This window comes from Anomaloglossus baeobatrachus, chromosome 3, assembly GCF_048569485.1.
Source record: "Anomaloglossus baeobatrachus isolate aAnoBae1 chromosome 3, aAnoBae1.hap1, whole genome shotgun sequence".
Lineage (NCBI taxonomy): Eukaryota > Metazoa > Chordata > Amphibia > Anura > Aromobatidae > Anomaloglossus > Anomaloglossus baeobatrachus.
The window spans coordinates 466,705,384-466,727,541 of NC_134355.1; the positions used below are offsets into that span (position 1 = coordinate 466,705,384).

The following is a 22,158-nucleotide window of genomic DNA, read 5'->3' on the forward strand; positions in this document are numbered from 1 at the left end:
ATTCATCTGGGCACATGGATTTGTGCAGGCTTTTGATTGCTTTTAACTTACTCTAATGTACCGTATATCTCATAGTATTTTTCTTAGAATTATCAATTTTTATTTATAAATCCATTTTTGGGGGATGTGCCTTTTTCTAGCACAGCTCATTTTATTTTCTCTCAATAATACATTATAGAAAAGAGCAAGCATTTAAACAGCAATTGGAAAATAAAATTGCACCAGTCATTTGACATGATACCAAATGCAGCAAGCTCCAGAGCTGCACTGTAACAGATCCCAATGCGACTTCACAGGGAGCGGGGTTTACTGAACGTGTAATCACTGTCCTGTTTAGACTTCTTGACTACCAAACAGCGTGAAATGACTCCAGGTAATCTAAAGATGCTCCAACTCTAACATAACCTGAACTAAAACATGAGCACAACACTTGTTTTTGCTCCATTTTTCATGAGCTGAACGCAAAGATCTTACATTTTTTCTATATACACAAAAGGCCTTTTTTCTCTCTCAAATATTGATCACAAATTTGTCTAAATCTGTGTTCTCCTTTACCAAGATAATCCATTCACCTCCCAGGAATGGCATATCAAGATGCCAATTAGGCCGGGGCCACACGGGGGACTAATGTGATCTTTGCATGACACTTGGCTCGCGTTGGCAGCACAGCAGGAGCCGAGTGTCATGCAAGTGTCCCTGCATCTGAGGTCCGATCATGCGATCGGACCTCAGCTGCGGGGGACGGGCCAGCTCTGAGGAGGGGAGGGAGGGAGGGATTTGCCATCCTCGCCCTGCACTTGCGGTACACTGGTGTACTGCGAGTGTAGTGCGATTTTTCTCTCGCCACATAGACTTGAATGGGTGCGAGAGAAAGAGTCTCGCATTACAGTCGCAGCATACTGCAATTGTTTTCTCGGTCCGATTAGGGCTGAGAAAATAAATCGCTCATGGGTGCTGGCACATAGGTTAATATTGGTCTGAGTGGAAGATGTTTTATCGCATTCCACTCGCTCCGATTTTCATGCTGTGTGGCTTAGGCCTTATGCTGTCAGTGCCTCTATCAGCTCGGTGTCCCATAGCCTCCCCCCTCCTTCATAACTGCCACAGCAGAGGCATTGCGAGCACTTTGGAAAGTATGAACACGCTTCTCCCTTTCCACTAGTGTGGTATAGATCCACACTAATAGTGATAAAGGGAACCTGTCAGGTCCCATATGCGTTCTAACCTACCAACAGGGTCATGTGTAGCCTAGAAACCATCCTACCCATCTCTGTGTTGTAATATTGTGTAATATGAATGTATAAAAAATGTTTTATTACTTACTAGAAGGTGGCCCGATTCTACGCATCGGGTATTCTAGAATTTACGTATTGTGTAGTTCATGTATGATTTTTGTTATATATATATATATATATATATAGAGAGAGAGAGATGTTGTTGTGTGTAGTTACCAAGTGTTTGTGTAGGCGCTGTACATGTTCTGGGTGTTGTCTGGGTGTGGCGGGGGGTGAGAGCGGTGTTGTATGTGTGTTGCGTGTGTTGCGTTGTTTGTGGAGCGCTGTGTGTCTGTAGCGTTGTGTGTGTGTGTTGCGCGGTTTGTGTGTGTGTGGTGTGTTTTGGGGGGAGGTATGTTTTGTGCAATGTGTGTGTTGTGCGGTATGTGCGTATATTTGTGTGTGCCGCGGTGTTTGTGTGTTGGGTGTTGTGTGTGTGCAGCGTTGTCTGTGTGTGTGGGTGTCTGTGTAGGGCAGTTGTTTGTGGTTCCCAGTGTGTGTGTGTGTGTGTGTGTGTGTGGTGTGTTGTGTGTTGTGTGTTGTGCAGTGCGCGTGTGTGTGTGTGTGTGTGTGGTGTGTTGTGTGTTGTGTGTTGTGTGTTGTGCAGTGCGCGTGTGTGTGTGTGTGTGTGTGTGTGTGTGTGCGCATCAGCCTCTCTTCTCTCAGCCTACCTCTCCCAGCCTCCCTCCTCCCAGCCTCCCTCAGCATCAGCCTCCCTCTCCCAGCCTCCCCAAGCATCAGCCTCCACCAGCATCAGCCTGTCTCCTTCCAGCCTCCCCCAGCATCAGCCTCCGCCAGCATCAGCCTCTCTCCTTCCAGCCTCCTCCAGCATCAGCCTCCCTCTCCCAGCCTTCCCCAGGATCAGCCTCTCTCCTCCCAGCCTCCGTCCTCCCAGCCTTCCCCAGCATCAGCTTTCGCCTCCCTCAGCATCAGCCTTCCCCAGCATCAGCCTCTCTCCTCCCAGCCTCAGCCTCTCTCCTTCCAGCCTCCCCCAGCATCAGCCTCTCTCCTTCCAGCTTCCCTCAGCATCAGCCTCCCCTTCCCAGCCTTCCCCAGGATCAGCCTCTCTCCTCCCAGCCTCCTTCCTCCCAGCCTCCCCCTCCCAGCCTCCCTCAGCATCAGCCTTCCGCTCCCCGTCTCCCCCAGCATCAGCCTCCCCATGCATCAGCCTCCACCAGCATCAGCCTCTCTCCTTCCAGCCTCCCCCAGCATCAGCCTCCCCTTCCCAGCCTTCCCCAGGATCAGCCTCTCTCCTCCCAGCCTCCCCCTCCCAGCCTCCCTCAGCATCAGCCTTCCGCTCCCAGTCTCCCCCAGCATCAGCCTCCCCATGCATCAGCCTCCACCAGCATCAGCCTCTCTCCTTCCAGCCTCCCCCAGCATCAGCCTCCCCTTCCCAGCCTTCCCCAGGATCAGCCTCTCTCCTCCCAGCCTCCTTCCTCCCAGCCTCCTTCCTCCCAGCCTCCCTCAGCATCAGCCTTCCGCTCCCAGTCTCCCCCAGCATCAGCCTCCCCAAGCATCAGCCTCCACCAGCATTAGCCTCTCTCCTTCCAGCCTCCCCCAGCATCAGCCTCTCTCCTTCCAGCCTCCCTCAGCATCAGCCTCCCGTTCCCAGCCTTCCCCAGGATCAGCCTCTCTCCTCCCAGCCTCCTTCCTCCCAGCCTCCCTCAGCATTAGCCTTCCCTTCCCAGTCTCCCCCAGCATCAGCCTCCCCAAGCATCAGCCTCCACCAGCATTAGCCTCCACCAGCATTAGCCTCCACCAGCATTAGCCTCTCTCCTTCCAGCCTCCCCCAGCATCAGCCTCCCCAAGCATCAGCCTCCACCAGCATCAGCCTCCCTCGTCCCAGCCTCCCCCTCCCAGCCTCCCCCAGCATCAGCCTCTCTCCTCCCAGCCTTCCCCATGATCAGCCTCTCTGCTCCCAGCCTCCTCCAGCACGCCGTGCTCCTCTGCCGACACTCACACACCCGATCGCATCCACTCACACACACCCGATCGCATCCACTCACACACACCCGATCGCATCCACTAACACACACCCGATCGCATCCACTCACACACACAGACACTGACGATATCGCACATACGCGCTTATACTCACAACATCCGGAGGTATCACATGCTTCTGGCCATGTGATCCTCCCGCAGGTCCTGGAAGCTAACAGCACAGTACCGCCGCCGAGAAGCAAGCGATATCCCAGGATGTTGTGAGTATGTGGATGCGATGTGATGTGTGTGAGAGTGAGTGTGATCTGATTTGTGTGTGTGTATGTGTGTGCTGTTATGTGTGTGTGCTGTTATGTGTCTGTATTTTCCGCCGCTGCAGGACCTTGATGTGTGGATGCGATGTGATGTGTGTGTGAGGTGTGTGTGAGAGTGAGTGTGAGCCGGTGTACACTGGTAACTATGATACACATTGGGTAACTAAGGGACCTTAGTTACCCGATGTGTATAATGGTTACCAGCTTTCACGGCCTCCGTCAAGATCCCAGCATCGCAAGGTTATGTCTGGCGCTGCCGGGATCCTGACGCAGCCGGTGTAGAAGCAAGCGATATCCCAGCATGTTGTGATGTGTGAGGTGTGTGTGAGAGTGAGTGTGAGAGTGAGTGTGATCTGATGTGTGTGTGTACTCACCTGGGAGTCGCGGCTCCGTGTCAGTTGGGCCAGAGCGAGCGTGCATTGCGTGAGGGGGGCGGGGCCTGCAGAGAGCCGGGGCGAGAGGCCAATCCGTGGGGGGGGGCGGGGCCATGGCGAGCCCAGCGGCCAATCAGCTTTGTGTCACCGTAAGGACACAATTTCGGAGCATGACAGACAGACAGACAGACAGACAGACAGACAGACAGACAGACAGACAGACAGACAGACAGACAGAATAAGGCAATTATATATATAGATGTGTTCCATATGTAAATAAGCAGGGGCTCTAGCCCCATGGGCGTCGCATTGACCTGTGGGCATTTGCATGCTTTCCGTGGTATCATACCCGTGTAGGCGTGATACTATGGATTTACATGAGTGACGTCACCGGCTTGAGATTGCATGCGTGCTTGCCATTCCCACAGGCTTGTTATCCTGGTGCTTGCTTCTAGTCTTCAGACGCACTCTGAGCATGGTCTGAAGTCTCCGACCATGCGCATAGGGAGTCTGAAGACAAGAAGCAAGCACCCGGATAAGAAGGCTGTGGGAATGGTAAGCGCGCATGCGCAGGATCTCAAGGTGCGATGGTGACTTCACTCACATAAATCCATGGTATCACGCCCACAGGGGCATGATACCACGGAAAGCATGCAATCGCCCATGGCGAGAGGCAACGCCCTGAGGACTAGAGCCACTGATCATTTACATAGGGAGCATGTAAGTAATAAAACATATTTTTATATATTCATATTACACACTATTACAACACAGGGATGGTTAGGAAGGGGTTACTAGGCCACACATCACCCTGCTACTACGTTAGAATGCAGATGGGACCTGACAGGTTCCCTTTAATGATACAAAAAATATGCACAGCGGCACTCAGAAAACCTAAAATATGTAAACATGATATATATGGTAATTTTGGCACTGCATTACTGCTATTGGAAAAAATTAGATACTTCGTTTACAAATTGGCCAATTTGTGTAAGCCCAACAGCCGACAACAAAGCGTACCTCTTTTTGCCGTGACCCTAACCGAATACACCTCTATCCGGGTTAAAAAACCTACATGTAATGGGCAGGTTGGATCCAGCTAAATGAATGAATGAATACGCTCTGGCTGGAGGGCTCACACGAATTGGCCAATTTGTAAACTAAGTATCTCATTTTTTCCGATAGCAGTAATGCAGTGCCAAAATTGCCATATACTGTATATCATGTTTACATAGTTTAGCTTTTCTGAGTGCGGCTATGCATATTTTTTGTAACTGAATTTTCAGTGTCCACCTCTTTACACCTAGTGGATGTACTGGTCAGTCTTTATATTAGTTAATGATACAGGAACATCATTCAAATATTATAATCTGTCTAGAGCAATGTAATTTCTTCCAATAAACTAAAAAATAGGTTTAGGAGTGCGACATATTTTTTACATGGAGAATTTCTTACATGCAACAAAGTTTGAGCCTACCAAGGGAGGTCTTATGTCAGAGAACAATAAGTCTGTTTCCACCAGCCATGGCCCCAAGATCAAGGCTGATGGATTGAATTTTACCAGTTTGTATTGTGATCACTTTGTGTTAAACAACATTAGCAGTATGGTTCATGGTAAAAGAATGATTAGACAACGCTCCAAATAATGTACCCAGAGCCAGCACACCTACAAAAAGGATATCCAGCACATTTAGGGGGCGGGTGGGTCATTCTACACCGATGTCAATTCCGGATGAGAAAACAGACAAGCGCACTCCTTTTCATCACCTCCATACCGCCCACAGACTTTAGTCGGAAGAAACCACGGACGTGATAACGCTCCCCCGTTTTGGAGAAACAGCGTCCTCCGTGGTTAAACACCGGTTAAAGACATGTCCTACACAACATAACACCCAAAGCTGTTTCACACACAGCATTGTTACACATATACGTGGTGTTTTAGTAGAATGTTTCACATCCCCCCCCACCCCCCCAAAAAAAAAAAAAAAAAAAACAGTCACCGGAGGTCATTTTAATGTTAGTCCTATTTCATACCATGATTTTATGTATCCATTTTTACTGTAAAAAGGGATTTAAGAGGATACATTTGTATTTACATAGAATATAATCTGGAAAACATGACATTGGTATCTGCTTGTCATACCTCTGCAGACACATCCGCTTCAAGGCTGTGTTCACATGTTTTGCTGCTTTTTTCTGTAGGCAAAACCTGCTCTCTTGGCAGTAAAGAGACTGCTTACAATAAGCAAGCATTGCTGAATTTTGCTGCTTTTTTGCTGTGTTATTACTTGCGTTTTTTATGTGGATATGTCGCATTTAATTGCAGAACATGTTTAATAAAGTTATTGTATATACCAGAGTATAAACCGAGATTTTCAACCCATTTGTTTAAGCTGAAAATGCCCCCCTCGGCTAATACTCGGGTCAGGGTCCCAAAAAAAAATTATTCTCATATTCTCACCTTTCCTCTGTTCTCGCGGTGACCTCAGCTGCTTCTTGTAGACTCCTCCGTGATAGAGTCCGATAAACGATGCTGTTGTCTGCCATCATGTGTCTACAGCAGTTGACAATCAGCAGCAATCAACTGCTGTAAAGCGCTGACGGCAGCGGTGGCCCTGTGTATTGGACAATTTCACGGAGGGGCTATGCCTACGGTCTGCAAGAGGCACCCCTTGATGATCGCGTCCCGTGCATGGAGCCGCCGCTGCAGGCTGCCATCGTGGCTTTACGGCAGCAGCAGTGCAGCAAAACATTCAATTGCTTTAAAGCGCTGACAGCAGCGGAGGCTCCATGCATGGGACTTGATCATCAAGGGGTGCCTCTTGCAGACCGCAGGCATAGACACCACCGTGATAGCGTCCTGTACACGGGGCCACCGCTGCTGTCACCGCTTTACCACAGTTGATTGCTTTGCTGCACCGCCGCCGCTGTAAAGCATTCAACTGCAGTGAAGACATGACAGCATCCTGCAGCCCTGTGCATAGGACGCGATCACTGAGGGGTTTACAAGGAGCAGCTGAGGTCACCGCAGGAACGGAGGAGAGGTGAGAATATTTTTTTCATAATAGAGGACAAAAAGGAGGCCAGTAGAAGGACTTTACTATAGGGCACATTACTAGAGGGCCCAAGGAAGAGGCACAACGATGGGCACATCACAATAAGGGGAGGGGGGGGGAGAAGGACGGGGCACATTACTACAAGGGGGGCAAGGATGGGGCACAGTACATTTTATTGGGATCTAATTTTATTGTTCAAACTTCCCAGTAACTGATGCATTTCCCTCACTAGGTAGGCTTATACTCAAGTCAATATGGTTTCTCTGTTTCTTGTTGTAGAATTAAGGGCCTCGGCTTATACTTGGGTCGGCTTATACTCGAGTATATACGGTAGTTTTATTCACCAAAAATGCAGCAAAAAAAAACAAAACGTATAATTGTGCCATTTGCAAAGTTTTTTGCACTTCCTCATTGCTTTCTATGGTGAAAATGCTAAAAGACAACAGCTTTCCAATTCAGTCAGGGAAAAAAAAAGCAATCGTGTGCATGAGATTTCTGACATCTCACACTTTTGTTGATATTGTAAAAAGCAGCTATTAATTTACATAAAAAAAATGCATAAAAAAATTCTGCAAAAACGCAACATGTGAACATAGCCCACTTATTGTTTTTTATAGGATGTAAATAAAGTTTGCTACCCTTTCACCCTTTGAAAAAAGGGGGTGAAAAAACCATTGCAGATTACAGGTGACATGTAATACGTTTCAATCCAGATTATCACCCTTTGTCTCATGTTTTATCTCATATCCCACTACCTCCACCCCTCTACGTCATGTGAAAAATAAATGGATGCAAGGTACATGTAAATAAAAACAGTAATACATGCTTTAAAATATATCAGTTTTTTAGGTTTGCAATACAAAAACATGAGGCAGTTAAAAATTACAACACAGTGTGAAACAGGCTATACTAAAGTAAGGAAGTTGAAAGAAAATATTCATATTGGTTCATAATAATTAAAAAAAAGCCACCGAAACCAATATTACATTTACCAACTATGCAGAAATACACTGAGCCCGATATGCTCCATTCGCTGTATGTAAAGCTGCACTATGCCACAAAGGTCAGGAGCCGTCCATACAACAAGAACACGACCACTATCCAAACAGATGGGGATAGAGAGGTAGAAAATGAGTGAGGTGTAGCAGAATTAGAATTTTTGTTATTTTAGGTAAAAATAAATTCTATAATCACAAAAACCATTTAGTCAAAATAAAAGAAATGTTTGGTACTGTGTTAACCAGTGGAAAGAAGATTGATTGCTCTCAGTGGGAGGAACAAAATAATCTTGTAGTTCTACCTTTCAGAGGGAACCTGTCACCAGATTTGTCCCCTATAAACTGCAACCACCACCAGTGAGCCCTAATAGAATACTGTATATAAGAGCCCAAGCCAGTCTGTATAAATCTAAATATCTGTAAAAAAAAACAATAACAGCTTGTATTATACTTACCTATGGGGTGGTCTGGTCCGATGGGTGTCGCTTGTCTCAGTCCGACGTCTCCTCTCTTCGCCGTCCTCCTTCCCGGTTCCGTGTGGATGACGTGTCCTACATCATCAATGTCCTCCTTTGTGCTTCTGCGCACTTCTCTCTGCCCTGCTTCGGGCAGATCAAAGTACTGTAATGCGCATGCGGTCTTTGACCTTTCTCTGCGCCTGCGGATTACAGTACTTTGGTCTGCATGCAGCAGGGCAGAGAGAAGTACGAGTGTGGCGGAGCGCAATGGAGGACTGTGTGACGCAGGAGTCGTCATCCACATGAAGCAAGATAAAGGACGGCGATCACAAGCAGGGAGGAGGTGCTGGACTGAGACCAGAGACACCCATCGTACCTGAATGCCCCGCAGGGGAGTATCATAAATGATTTTTTTTATGTTCTACAGAGAGGCCTGGTACTTATATACAGTATTCTAGAATGCTGTATGTAAGGGATCACTGTGGTGGTTGCAGTTTATACGGGACATATGGTATCTGGTGACAGGTTCCCTTTAATGGCTAACAAAAACAAAATAAAATGATATTACAAGTTTGGGGGGACCGCACGCTATTTTAAAAAATTTAAATTTTTTTTGTTAAAAAAAGCTGCATCTGGTTCCTCTTATTTTGATGCAAAACCACAATAAGTATACGGCTGAGGGCTGCGACTTTATCTGTGCTGGGTATCAATTTTTTTTATTTATTTTAACAGCAATAGACACACACAGTGCCTGTGATTGGTTGCGCTCAGAAACACTGTCACACTGGGTGGAGGCGCGTCTGATTGCAACCAGAGACACAAAGACTGCTGGTGGGTGGGGAATGAGTAAATATGTATGAAGGATAATGAGAGGCCCCAAAAGTAGCGTCAGAGCAGCGCAGAGGCGCGAGAAGTAAAACGCGCCATCTCCAATCCACCTATCCCTTCTACCACCATTTTAAAGTGTCAGATTCTGGTCCCCCACAGACTTATATGGGGACTGGCGTCCGGAAGCATTTCCAGGCCCAAACCGGGTTTCATTTTTGTTTTTTTATTAACCCAGTTGGACCCGCCGATCGCAGGTATGTGAGTCTGCCCATCACTTTTCTTAGGTCTCTTCATCAGGAATGTATAACAAAGTATGAATAAACTTTCACACCATTAACGTAAGCTAAATAATGATTCACTCTCTAAGCTCAGTTTATTTCCTCTGCTCTGTCTATGTATTTATTTGTGTATCTTCTTCGTTATACCATGCCTGATGAAGAGATCTAAGTAGACTCGAAAGCTTGCTTTGTAACATTTTATATTTGTTAGCCATTAACCCCTTCACCCCTGGCCACTAAAACACCCTAATGACCGGGCCATTTTTTGCAATTCTGACCAGTGTCACTTTGACAGGTTATAACTCTGGAACGCTTCAACGGATCCTGGCGATTCTGAGATTGTTTTTTCGTGACATATTGTACTTCATGTCAGTGGTAAATTTAAACCGATAATTTTTGCGTTTATTTGTGAAAATTTAGGAAATTTTGCAAAAATTTAGAAAATTTCACAATTTTCAAACTTTGAAAATGTATGCCCATAAATCTGAGAGATATGTCACACAAAATAGTTACTAAATAACATTTCCCACTTGTCAACTTTACATCAGCGCAATTTTCAAAACAATTTTTTTTTTCGTTAGGAAGTTAGAAGGGGTCAAAGGTCATCAGCGATTTCTCATTTTTCCAACAAAATTTACAAAATAATTTTTTTTTTAGGGACCACATCACATTTGAAGTGACAGAGGCCGAGGTGACAGAAAATACCCAAAAGTGACCCCATTCTAAAAACTGCACCCCTCACTCTGCTCAAAACCACATCCAAAAAGTTTATTAACCCTTTAGGTGCTTCACAGGAACCAAAGCAATGTGGAAGGAAAAAATGAAAATTTTACTTTTTAAACACAAAAATGTTACTTTAGCCATAAAATTTTCATTTTCACAAGGGAGAAAAGAGAAAGTGCACCATAAAATGTATTGTGCATTTTCTCCTGAGTACGCAGATACCTCAAATGTGGTGGAAATCAAATGTTTGGACACACGGCAAGGCTCGGAAGGCAAGGAGCGCCATTTGAATTTTTGAGTGCAAAATTAGCTGCACTCATTAGCGGACACCATGTCGGGTTTGAAGACTCCCTGAGGTGCCTAAACAATGGAGCTCCCCCACAAGTGACCCCATTTTGGAAACTAGAGCCCTCAAATATTTTTTCTAGATGTTTGGGGAGCACTTTGAACACCTGGGGGCTTCACAGAAGTTTATAACGTTGAGCCGTGAAAAGAAAAAAAAAATTTTTACCACAAAATGGTTGCTTCAACTAGGTAGCTTTTTTTTCCACAAGGGTATCAGGAAAAAATGCACCATAAAATGTATTGTGCAATTTCTCCTGAGTACGGAGATACCTCATATGTGGTGGAAAGTAATTGTTTGGGCGCATGGCGGGGCTCAGAAGAGAAGGAGCGCCATTTGACAGCAAAATTGGTTGGAATCATTAGTGGACGCCATGTCACGTTTGGAGACCCCCTATGGTGCCTAAACAGTGGAGCTCCCCCACAAATTACCCCATTTCGGAACTAGACCCCTCAAGGAATTTATCTAGATGTTTGGTGAGCCCCTTGTACCCTCAGGGGCTCCACAGAAGTTGATAACGTTGAACCGTGAAAATTATTATTTTTTTTTTTTTTTAATCACAAAATTTTTGTATCAACCAGGTAGCTTTTTTTTTTTTACAACGGTACCAGGAAAAAATGTACCATAAAACATATTGTGCAATTTTTCCTGAGTACGTAGATACCTCATATGTGGTGGAAAGTAATTGTTTGGGCACATGGTGTGGTTCAGAAGAGAAGGAACGCCATTTAACTTTTCAAACGCACAGACGCGGTGCACTGATCGGCCGCTGCAGGACGCACATTCGGATGAGATACAAAAAGCGCTGGGGATACGGAAAAAAAAAAGGTCACGCCAAAAATTGAGCAGGGATGCAGATCCGTTATGTGCATCCCTGATCAGCGCTCGGCGGGACGCACGGAAGGATGCCATACAAAAAGCGTCGCAAATACGGAAAAAAGTCACGCCAAAAACTTACCACGGATGCAGATCCGTTATCTGCATCCCTGATCAGCGCTCGGCGGGACGCACGGACGGATGAAGTGTAAAAATGGACAGGATACAAGAAAGAAAAAAAAAAAAGTTATACTCACAGTACCAAGAGGATCACTGACCAGAAGAGCTGCAGAGGAACAAGAAGGCAGTGAGATAGACAGCTTTACACCAGCAGCAGGCAGGACGTTGGACAGATCAGCAGAAGGACCCAGCGATGGAGGCAGATGTGATCGGGCCAGTGAAGACCTCGGACGACCCGTGAAGGCAGGTAAGAGGACGTCGCGGGGATGGGGAGAGGATGGGGAGAGGATGGGGAGAGGATGGGGAGAGGATGGGGAGAGGATGGGGAGAGGATGGGGAGAGGATGGGGAGAGGATGGGGAGAGGATGGGGAGAGGATGGGGAGAGGATGGGGAGAGGGGGGTGAGAGGATGGGGAGAGGGGGGGGGCAGATGGGGGGGTTAGAGGGAGAGCAGAGGGGGCGGAGAAGCAAAGGCAGAAGGAAGGAACCTTGGAAGCAGAATAGAGATGACAGAGGAGGCAGGCAGATCGCGTGGGGAGCAAATCGGGATGCCGGGGGGCAGATCGGGGCGTAGGGGGGCAGATCGGGGGGGGGCACGGGCAGGGGCCTTCACGGGAGCGCGCAGGGGCCATCGCCGGAGCGCAGTACTTACCATTGGAGCAGGCGCGGTGACAGCAGAGGCGGCGTCTGCGGTGGCAGCAGCGGTGGCGTGGTACCAAAAGTACCAGCCACTCTACGCTGCAGACATGTTGGGGGAGGGTCCCCAGACCAGGACAGGCCTGGGGAGGGCGGCCACCCGCAGATCAGACCGCCCCACTGCACACTGATTGGAGCGATTGCGCGTCATAGCACGATCGCTCCAATCAGTGCTGCAGGGGCTGGGGGCGACATGTTTGAGATCCACCTATGATCTGCTGTAGCTGCTACGGCATCTCATAGCTGGATCTCACAGTCTCGCACTAATTCGGGCATTATTTTTGCCGAAATTAGTGCGAACAATGTGGTTGGCGGTTCAGATTTGAACAGCCAATCACATCGATCGCCTATGGGGGGTGGCGATGCCACCCCCCCTGGGGTCAAGCAAAGGTCCCCTGCTGTAAGAAACAGCAGGGGACATCATTTGAAAGCCGTTGCTATGGCCACGGCAATCAAATGAAGTTTAGGCCGTAAAATTACGTCCCTGGTCGTTAAGTCACGTTAAAATAGGACGTAATTTTACTGCCCGCGGTCGTGAAGGGGTTAAAGGGAACCTGACAAGTCCCCCCATAACCTCCAACCCAGCAGAATTTACACATGATTAAATACCCTGCCCAACCAGCCTCACACCTGACATGGGCGTCACTGGTCTCAGTCCGACGCCGCCTCTCTTCCTTCTATGCTTCGTGTGGATGATGTGTCCTACGTCATCCACACAGAGGCCTCCATTGCGCTCCTATACACGAGCACTCTGATCTGCCCTGCTGAGGGCACCGCAAAGTATTGTATTGCGCATGTGAGGGCGGTCTTTGACCTTTTCCCGTGCCTGCGCATTCCAGTATTTTGTTCTGGCCTCAGCATAGCAGAGGAGGACATGATGGAAGGTACAGAGGAGCCGGACTGAGACCAGCGACACCTACCAGAGCTTACCGCCTCGCAGGTCACTATAATAAAAGCTGTTTTTTATACAGAGAGGCCTGGGCTCTTATATACAGTATTCTAGAATGCTGTATATAAAGGCTGACTGGTGCTGACAGCAGCTTATATGGGAAAAACCTGGTGACAGGTTCCCTTTAATGGGTAAAACTGCAAAGTGCTTGTAAAAATTAGCAACTTTGCCGTTTAGGCTGGTTTCACACTACGTCTTTTAACATCCGTCCTTAACGTTATTTTAGCGGACAAGCGGATCCAGTGCAAATGCGTTTTCATTTCAATGCATTTGCAATGGACTCGCGTTAACATCCGTTCACCTGCGTTTGCCTGCGTTATAGTGAGGATCCAGTGACTTGCAGTTTTTTAACATGTTTCAAAAACGCTACTTGTAGCGTTTTTGAGCTCCGTCCAAATACTGCAAATTGCTGGATCCTGACTATACTGCACGCAAACGCAGGTGAACGCTGGCGTGCTGATAGACAGGATCCTGCTTTTGTACTGAGCATGCCCAGAAAGTACTGAGCATGCCCAGAACCAGTCTCGCGTGATCTGTCTCTCTCTCTACTCCCTCCCTCACCCTCTCTATCTCTGTCTTTCCCCCTTCCTCTCCTGTCTCTCTCTCCCACCTGAGAGCTGCGGACACTCGTAACCAAGGTAAATATCGCGTAACCACTTCTCTTAGTTACCCGATGTTTACGTTGGTTACGCGTGCAGGCAGCCCTGCTCCTAGCAGCTGCAGACACTCGTAACCAAGATAAATATCGGGTATCCAAGGCCGATGTTTACCTTGGTTACCAGCGTCTGCAGCTGTCAGAAGCCGGCTCCCAGTCTAGCTCCCCTCACTCCCGATCACATGACTCCAATGCCCGCCCCTAAACATCCAGTGCAGGATCCTGCAAAATAACATATGCGTTTGCATACGTTATTTGCTGTAAAAGCAGGATCCGTACTTCCGCTAAAAAAATGTTTTCAGCGGATGTTAAAAAGACGTAGTGTGAAACTAGCCTTATTTATTTCTTCTGAAAAACCTTCATTTTCAAAATCGGAGTGATTTCTAATTTTTTAGTTTACTGTTTGTTGACTAGGTTACTGACACCTCTGCAGTCTATCGCAGCGGCAGGCATACTAGGTAAGAAACAGCACTTACAAGATCTTTACTGTTGGACTTGCTAGCATTGCAGCTGGCCAGATCGCTGGATTCAGTCAGCTTCATTGCTGCTGCTCTCATCCCGATGCTGCCATCTCCGAAAAACATGGATCGAATACATACACGAATCACAGACGTCTTAATGAGGCCTAAGAATAATGGGGTTTATGCTGACAAACCCAAAAAAACTCACTATTATGAATAGCAAAGTTGATTTTCCATTGAAATTATTAGGAGTATTCAAATAGTTGTTCAGCTCTATGTGGAGCTAGCCTTTGAGGGCTTTAGCATTGATTTTGTTTGCCATGGATTTTTTGCAGAAATGCAGCAATTATAATATATTCAATACAAATGGAAATTCCAGAATGAATTCCGAAAAGAAAAAAAAATAAATAAATAACTTGGCAAGCTGCAAATCAGAACTATTACGCTTGTCAATCTACAGGCAGCAGGAAATCTAATTCACATTGCCGGATTCAGACAAGAATATGTTCAGTCCAGACAAGATTAAAAAAAAATGCAGAGTGATCTTTACTTGTACATTTAACAGGAGACAGAAATAAAGTGATCATTTCACCGTTCATGTGAACCTGACATTACCATTAAAAAACCTGAGGCAAAACTGCAGCAAATGTGATGGGACCCTTAAAGGGATTGCCCACTACCTAGACAACCCCTTTTAATGATGCACTCATCCTGGTAAAAACAAAAAAAAAAAAACACAATCACCATCGGCACCATTGCAGCATAGCAGGCGACAGGTCTCCAAGGTTCACGTGGCATTCCTATTCCACATGGGCTTTGTGCCCAGTTAGTAGCTATTGGGCTGCACTCATTTTCCTCAGACTAAGGCTGCTTTCACACCTCCGGTTATTCCTGTGCGGCACAATACGGCGCTCTGCAGAAAAAAACGCAACCTTTTTTTTTGCCGCCGGTTGCGTTTTTTCCCGCATAGGCTTGCATTAGCGCCGTATTGTGCCGCATGGCCTTGCGTTGCGTCCGTTTTTTGCCGGATGCGGCATATTTAGCCCATGCGGCGGCCGGATGGAATGTTGCCTGGCACTTTTTTTGTGCAGCAAAAAAAACGCATCGCGCCGGATCCGGCGCAATTCACAATGCAAGCCTGTGGACGCCGGATGCGGTTCTTTGCACTGCGCATGCTCAGTATCAAGCCGCATCCGTCAAAAACTGGACGGGCCGCATGGAAAAACTTATGCAACGGATCCGTTTTTTCGCCGCATCCGTTGCATACGTTTTTGAGCCAGATTGTGCCGCACTGCAAAAACCGGATGTGTAAAAGCAGCCTAATGTAGGACAAGCGGAAGACGACAGAGCGCAGCAGGAGGTGTCTGTTTTTTATTTTACAAGGAGGACTATTTAAAAAGCGGTTCTCCAGGTAGTGAACAAGTCCTTACAGGATGTGTCCCACAAACATCCATTAACAGAATAGACGATAAATGTATTATCACTAGGGTCCGGCTGCTGCCAATCCTAAGGATGGGCGTCCCAAAATCTCCCATGTGAATAGAGCATTAATGAACATTTGTGACCAGTCACTGTTGATATTATTGGTGGTCGCACATGAAAGGCTCCATTCATACACGGACTTTGGGACCCCATTCTTGAGATCGGAGTGGGTTTCTGTAGTTATACCGCTAACGATTATGCATCTAACTATATTTTGAAGCACCCGACACCGTTTTGTTTCTTTTTTACTTCACTGCTAGAATGGTGCCTCTATTCAAAGACCCCTGCACTCTGTCTTATACTCACCCTCCAGTGTGTTCAACTGTTATCAGCGTCGCTCCAGTCGGTCTCCTATAATTTGTAACCTGCCAGGAGCTCCAGTGTTTCATGAAGCGTGCTAAAGGACGCAACTCAATACAAGTCTATGAGAGCCTTGTTCTGGCTCTTATAGACTTTTATTGGGAGTTTGTGATGTAACTTCTGACTTACGTCCAGTCAGACGTTGCTGTCACAAGAGGGCACTGTGGGACCAGAGCGGTGCCGAAAAAGGTTAAAACATCAGAGGGCGAGTATGGGACCAACAGCACTCCAGTGCGAGAAAACCCCCGCTTGAGCTGTGCTATTAATGTCTATGGGACATCCTGTCGGAATAGGGCAGTCAGGACGCCTAATGTCCATGTTACTGTAATCACATCTCGGCTCCAAAGTATTAGTAAAGTCGTCCCAACAAGCATACTTCATGACAAAGTTTCATTAGATTCCATAACAATTACACTCAATGCAAATGCCGGTCTTTCCTCACAGTTTCACCACAAATCTGATATTGCTGCATCTATAAAGCCTTCTGCTGCCATTTTATCATCCATACAGGTGAATCTTAGCTGCTCCTGATAACTGGCACCATTTTTTGGGCACGGCCGGTGGTGAGTGAATTCACATCATGAGAAGTGACTGATATGAGTATACGTCAATAACGTGAAGTGAACAGTCTGGTATACAAGACTATATAGAGTATATAAGGAGGTGCACTATACCACTATAAGGGTTGAAGTATATGGTATGTCAGTATATAAGGACTATAAAAGGTGCAGTATACAGTATATATCAGTAGCCTCTGGTATGATGATACAGTATCCGTATATAAAAGTATCCAGTATATCCAAATATAGTGAAGTGCAGCACGTGATATATCAGTATTAAATCAGATGTATGTATCAGAAGTATAGATGAGGTGTAGTATACAGTATATGCACCACCCTATATCTCCTCAACCATCTGTCTATCACCCTACACATGCCCTCCCGTGCTACAACTGATTTAAGACTAACATCCTTCATAATCCGAACTTCGCAACTTCGTCTACAAGACTTCCCTCATCCTGCACTACCCCAGACAATCAAACTAATACCTAGTCCCCACATTTTTAAGTATGCTTTAAAAACACATCTCTATAGACAGGCCGATCACCTCAACGCCATAACCTAACTCTCCCGCTTCCTCTTAACATTAATCAGAATCAGGTCCCTCTTACTCATCGGTCTTCACACCCTCCATACTCCCGATAACATGTGATATACGCATTTAGACAGGTCCTGGCTGATTAGATCTCATGCCGTTTTATATGAAAACCACTATATATTATAATGGCTGGACCATACAGGACAAGCACTTTTTACCCACTGCCCCCTCCCCACCCCCCCGTCTCACAATTTCCTTACAGATTGTAAGCTTGCGAGCAGGGCCCTCACGCCTCTTGTAACTGTAAAGCTATGCCTTACTTTGTGCTGACTTTATTGTCTGTATACGGTATGTCCCCGCTTATTGGAAAGTGCTGTGGAATATATTGGCGCTATGATTACTGCTCACAAAAATTAGGGGATATTTCAAAATGAATATGAAAAAAAGAGAAAAATAACTTTTTTTTATTATATAAGAACACAAGTCAAAGACAGTTGATGCACTATAGGAAAGGCTGAAAGTAGTGGCGTATCTAAGTGCCCATCCTGCAATTTCCCAGCCCTTGCAATGGCCCTGCAACACGATTTGCCCGAATGTGAAGCCTGGAGAGCCATCGGACGTCTTAAAGCTGGTCAAGCACATACGACAAGGGGCAACGGCACTTGGGACATCCCAAAGCGTGATTAGCAAACTGTGGAATCACTTTCAAGAGATTGGCACAGTACGAAGGAAACGAGGGCAGGGTGGCCATCTGCCACACCAGAAGAGGTGACCACTACTTGACCTTATTAGGCTAAGTTCACATTTCCGCTAAAATGTATCAGTCACAATCCGCTGCTCTTGTAAACAACGGAATCCGTTTAGCGGATTCCGTTGCTCCCATAGACTTGTATGAGCAGCGGATTGTGACTGATGATGCTGCGTTGCAGCCTCCGCCCGACTGATCAGTCGTGGAACGACTGACCGCCGGGCGGGAGGAACGCAGAATGTAACGTTTTTTGAGCAGCGCGATCCGTCGGATTTCGCTGCGCATGCTCTCTGGCTCCCTGCACACGTCACCAGCTATGGTTGGTTACCCGATATTTACCCTGGTTACGGTGCAAGGAGCCAGCGCTAAGCGGTGTAGGCCCGTAACCAAGGTAAATATCGGGTAACCAAGGTAAACATCGGGTGCTTTGCTACCCGATATTTGGTCTGGTTACGTGTGCAGGGAGGCCGACACTTCCCCGCTCAGCCCCGCCACCTCCCGCACTCCGCACGTGTGTACACACACACACACACACACATACCTGTCCCCAGCCATGCAGACAAGCACTGCCACTGACACCCTCGTCTGGCCCCGCCCCCGCTCGTCTCCGCCCCCTCCAGCACTCCACATGTGCACACACACACACTCACCTGTCCCCAGCCATGCAGACCGCAGCACTGCCACTGACATCCTCAGCACCTGGCCCCGCCCCCCTCCCGCATTCAGCATGTGTATACACACTCACCTGTCCTGCAGTCCTTGCGGCACTGACGTCCTCAGTGCCACGGCCCCGCTCGGCTCCCCCCCCCGAACTCCGCCCCCCGCACACAACGGAATCCGACAAAGAATTCTGTTCTTTGTCATCCGTTGTACAGCGTTGAACAGCGCATCAGTCACATGCGTCAAGCGACGCGTGTGACTGATACAAAACAACGGAAATGTGAACTTAGCCTTAGCAAGAAGGAAGAGGCGCAGCAATGCAACACAGCTGCGGGACAGTTTCTTGCTACCACTAGATGACGGATATGCCCCCAGACCATACGAAATCGGTTCCATCATATTGGACTTCATACCCGGTGACCAATGGTATGCAATCCTTTATCTGCTGAACATCGTAGAACCCGTAAAAGGTGGGCTGATGACCATCCTCATTGGACCTGTGAGGAGTGGTCAGCGGTCCTCTTTTCTGATGCGTCACGGTTCAGTCTGCCGCCAATAGTCGTGAACTGATTTGGCGTTAATAAGGAACATGGGAGAATCCACGTTTCATGCGAGAAAGGGTCTCCTTTGTTGGTGGTGGAATCATGGTGTGGGCCGGCAGCAGCATTTGTGGTTGCACTGATCTCCACGTCATCACAAATGTTGTTTTTCATCTAATTTGCATAATCAAACTGTCTTTGACTTATTGTTTGCTTTTCTGATGTTCTTGTTTAATTAAAAAAAATTATTTTTTTTACCGTTCATATTCATTTTGAAATATCCCCTAATTTCTGTGAGAAGAGTAAATAAAATGGTTATTATTTATATTAGTAGTTTAGAAAGAGTATATGAGGTCAGTGTATAATGAGGTATATATCGGTAGTGTCTGGTACAGGTGGCACAGTATGTGGTATATAACATAGAGTAGTGTATATATCAGTAGTGCAGTGCGTGTGTCAGCAATATACAGTATTTATGAAGGGTTCAGTATACAGTGTCCACCCTCTGACCACCAGGCCTCCTGTCAGTATACAGTGTGTACCCCCCTGACCACCAGGCCTCCTGTCAGTATACAGTGTGTACCCCCCTGACCACCAGGCCTCCTGTCAGTATACAGTGTAACCCCTGACCACCAGGCCTCCTGTCAGTATACAGTGCACCCCCTGACCACCAGGCCTCCTGTCAGTATACAGTGTACCCCCCTGACCACCAGGCCTCCTGTCAGTATACAGTGCGCCACCAGGCCTCCTGTCAGTATACAGTGCACCCCCTGGCCACCAGGCCTCCTGTCAGTATACAGTGCACCCCCTGGCCACCAGGCCTCCTGTCAGTATACAGTGCACCCCCTGACCACCAGGCCTCCTGTCAGTATACAGTGCACCCCCTGGCCACCAGGCCTCCTGTCAGTATACAGTGCACCCCCTGGCCACCAGGCCTCCTGTCAGTATACAGTGCACCCCTGACCACCAGGCCTCCTGTCAGTATACAGTGCACCCCTGACCACCAGGCCTCCTGTCAGTATACAGTGCACCCCCTGGCCACCAGGCCTCCTGTCAGTATACAGTGCACCCCCTGGCCACCAGGCCTCCTGTCAGTATACAGTGCACCCCTGACCACCAGGCCTCCTGTCAGTATACAGTGCACCCCTGACCACCAGGCCTCCTGTCAGTATACAGTGCACCCCCTGGCCACCAGGCCTCCTGTCAGTATACAGTGCACCCCCCTGACCACCAGGCTTCCTGTCAGTATACAGTGCACCCCTGGCCACCAGGCCTCCTGTCAGTATACAGTGCACCCCCTGACCACCAGGCCTCCTGTCAGTATACAGTGCACCCCCTGGCCACCAGGCCTCCTGTCAGTGTACAGTGCACCCCCTGACCACCAGGCCTCCTGTCAGTGTACAGTGCACCCCCTGGCCACCAGGCCTCCTGTCAGTATACAGTGCACCCCCTGACCACCAGGCCTCCTGTCAGTGTACAGTGCACCCCCTGGCCACCAGGCCTCCTGTCAGTGTACAGTGCACCCCCTGGCCACCAGGCCTCCTGTCAGTATACAGTGCACCCCCTGGCCACCAGGCCTCCTGTCAGTGTACAGTGCACCCCCTGGCCACCAGGCCTCCTGTCAGTGTACAGTGCACCCCCTGGCCACCAGGCCTCCTGTCAGTGTACAGTGCACCCCCTGGCCACCAGGCCTCCTGTCAGTATACAGTGCACCCCTGACCACCAGGCCTCCTGTCAGTATACAGTGCACCCCCTGACCACCAGGCCTCCTGTCAGTATACAGTGCACCCCCTGGCCACCAGGCCTCCTGTCAGTATACAGTGCACCCCCTGGCCACCAGGCCTCCTGTCAGTGTACAGTGCACCCCCTGGCCACCAGGCCTCCTGTCAGTGTACAGTGCACCCCCTGGCCACCAGGCCTCCTGTCAGTGTACAGTGCACCCCCTGGCCACCAGGCCTCCTGTCAGTGTACAGTGCACCCCCTGGCCACCAGGCCTCCTGTCAGTATACAGTGCACCCCCTGACCACCAGGCCTCCTGTCAGTATACAGTGCACCCCCTGGCCACCAGGCCTCCTCACTCTGAGGCGGAGGTGTATGACAGGGATGAGTCCTCACTACATGAAGTGCTGCACACAAAGTTGTGTAACTGCACCTTTGGAGGATTTCCTGGCCGCCATTTGTGCGCCTCCCTCACCTCGTCCTCAGCAGCACAACTATCAGTCCACAGACAACAAAGTTCTTCTCCCAGACTGAGATTGAGGCCTACACCGATCCCCGCACTGTCCTGGAGGGCTGCCCGGGATCCCTGCGCCGCTGCCGGCGGGACAGGAGGATACGTACCAACTGCTGCCAGAGCCAGCGCACAAGAAAGCAGTCCCGCCAGGAATCCATCGCCGAGCGGCGCCAGTATCACCGCGCCAGCATGGCCGAGCGGGGAAAGACGTAGAGTTTGGCAGCGACTCCCCCGCTGTGAGACCGACCCCGTCAGTGGCTCCCTCCGCGGTGCGCGTTCACGACATGAGCATTGGACGCCGGGGACGCGCACAGGAGGGTGAAGCCGAGGAGGATCCCGCCCTCTGACTGCAGCGTCACCACCGGGCGTCATGTGAGACGGGAACCCGGAGCTGCTGCGGTCACATGGCGGACACTGTGCAATGTGCTGTCACCCCAGCGAGCAGAAGCTACCCCGGACACGTCCTATATGCAGCCGCCGGCTCCGCAGCATCTCACTGCAGCCTGTGCCCGAAATAAAGGCTCTCATATCGGAGCCGTGTGAGCGGGTAACTTCGTATGTGCCTCACCCCCAGCATGGTGCCCTCACCAACTTTACCCCCAGCATGGTGCCCTCACCAACTTTACCAACATGGTGCCCTCACCAACTATACCCCCAGCATGGTGCCCTCACCAACTTCACCCCCAACATG

General features: G+C 48.5%; 1 protein-coding gene across 7 annotated transcripts in view; it reads right to left on the minus strand.

Moving 5' to 3' along the window:
* Positions 1-21,771, minus strand: part of ATP11B (ATPase phospholipid transporting 11B (putative)) — a 269,426-nt gene extending 247,655 nt beyond the window's left edge. For all 7 annotated transcript variants that reach the window (XM_075340573.1, XM_075340576.1, XM_075340572.1 and 4 more), the window contains exon 1: positions 21,575-21,771. In XM_075340573.1, coding sequence (XP_075196688.1) covers positions 21,575-21,625 — 51 coding nt within the window. In that variant the 5' untranslated portion in view covers positions 21,626-21,771. The remainder of the gene's footprint in view (positions 1-21,574) is intronic.
* Positions 21,772-22,158: the final 387 nt, after the last annotated feature.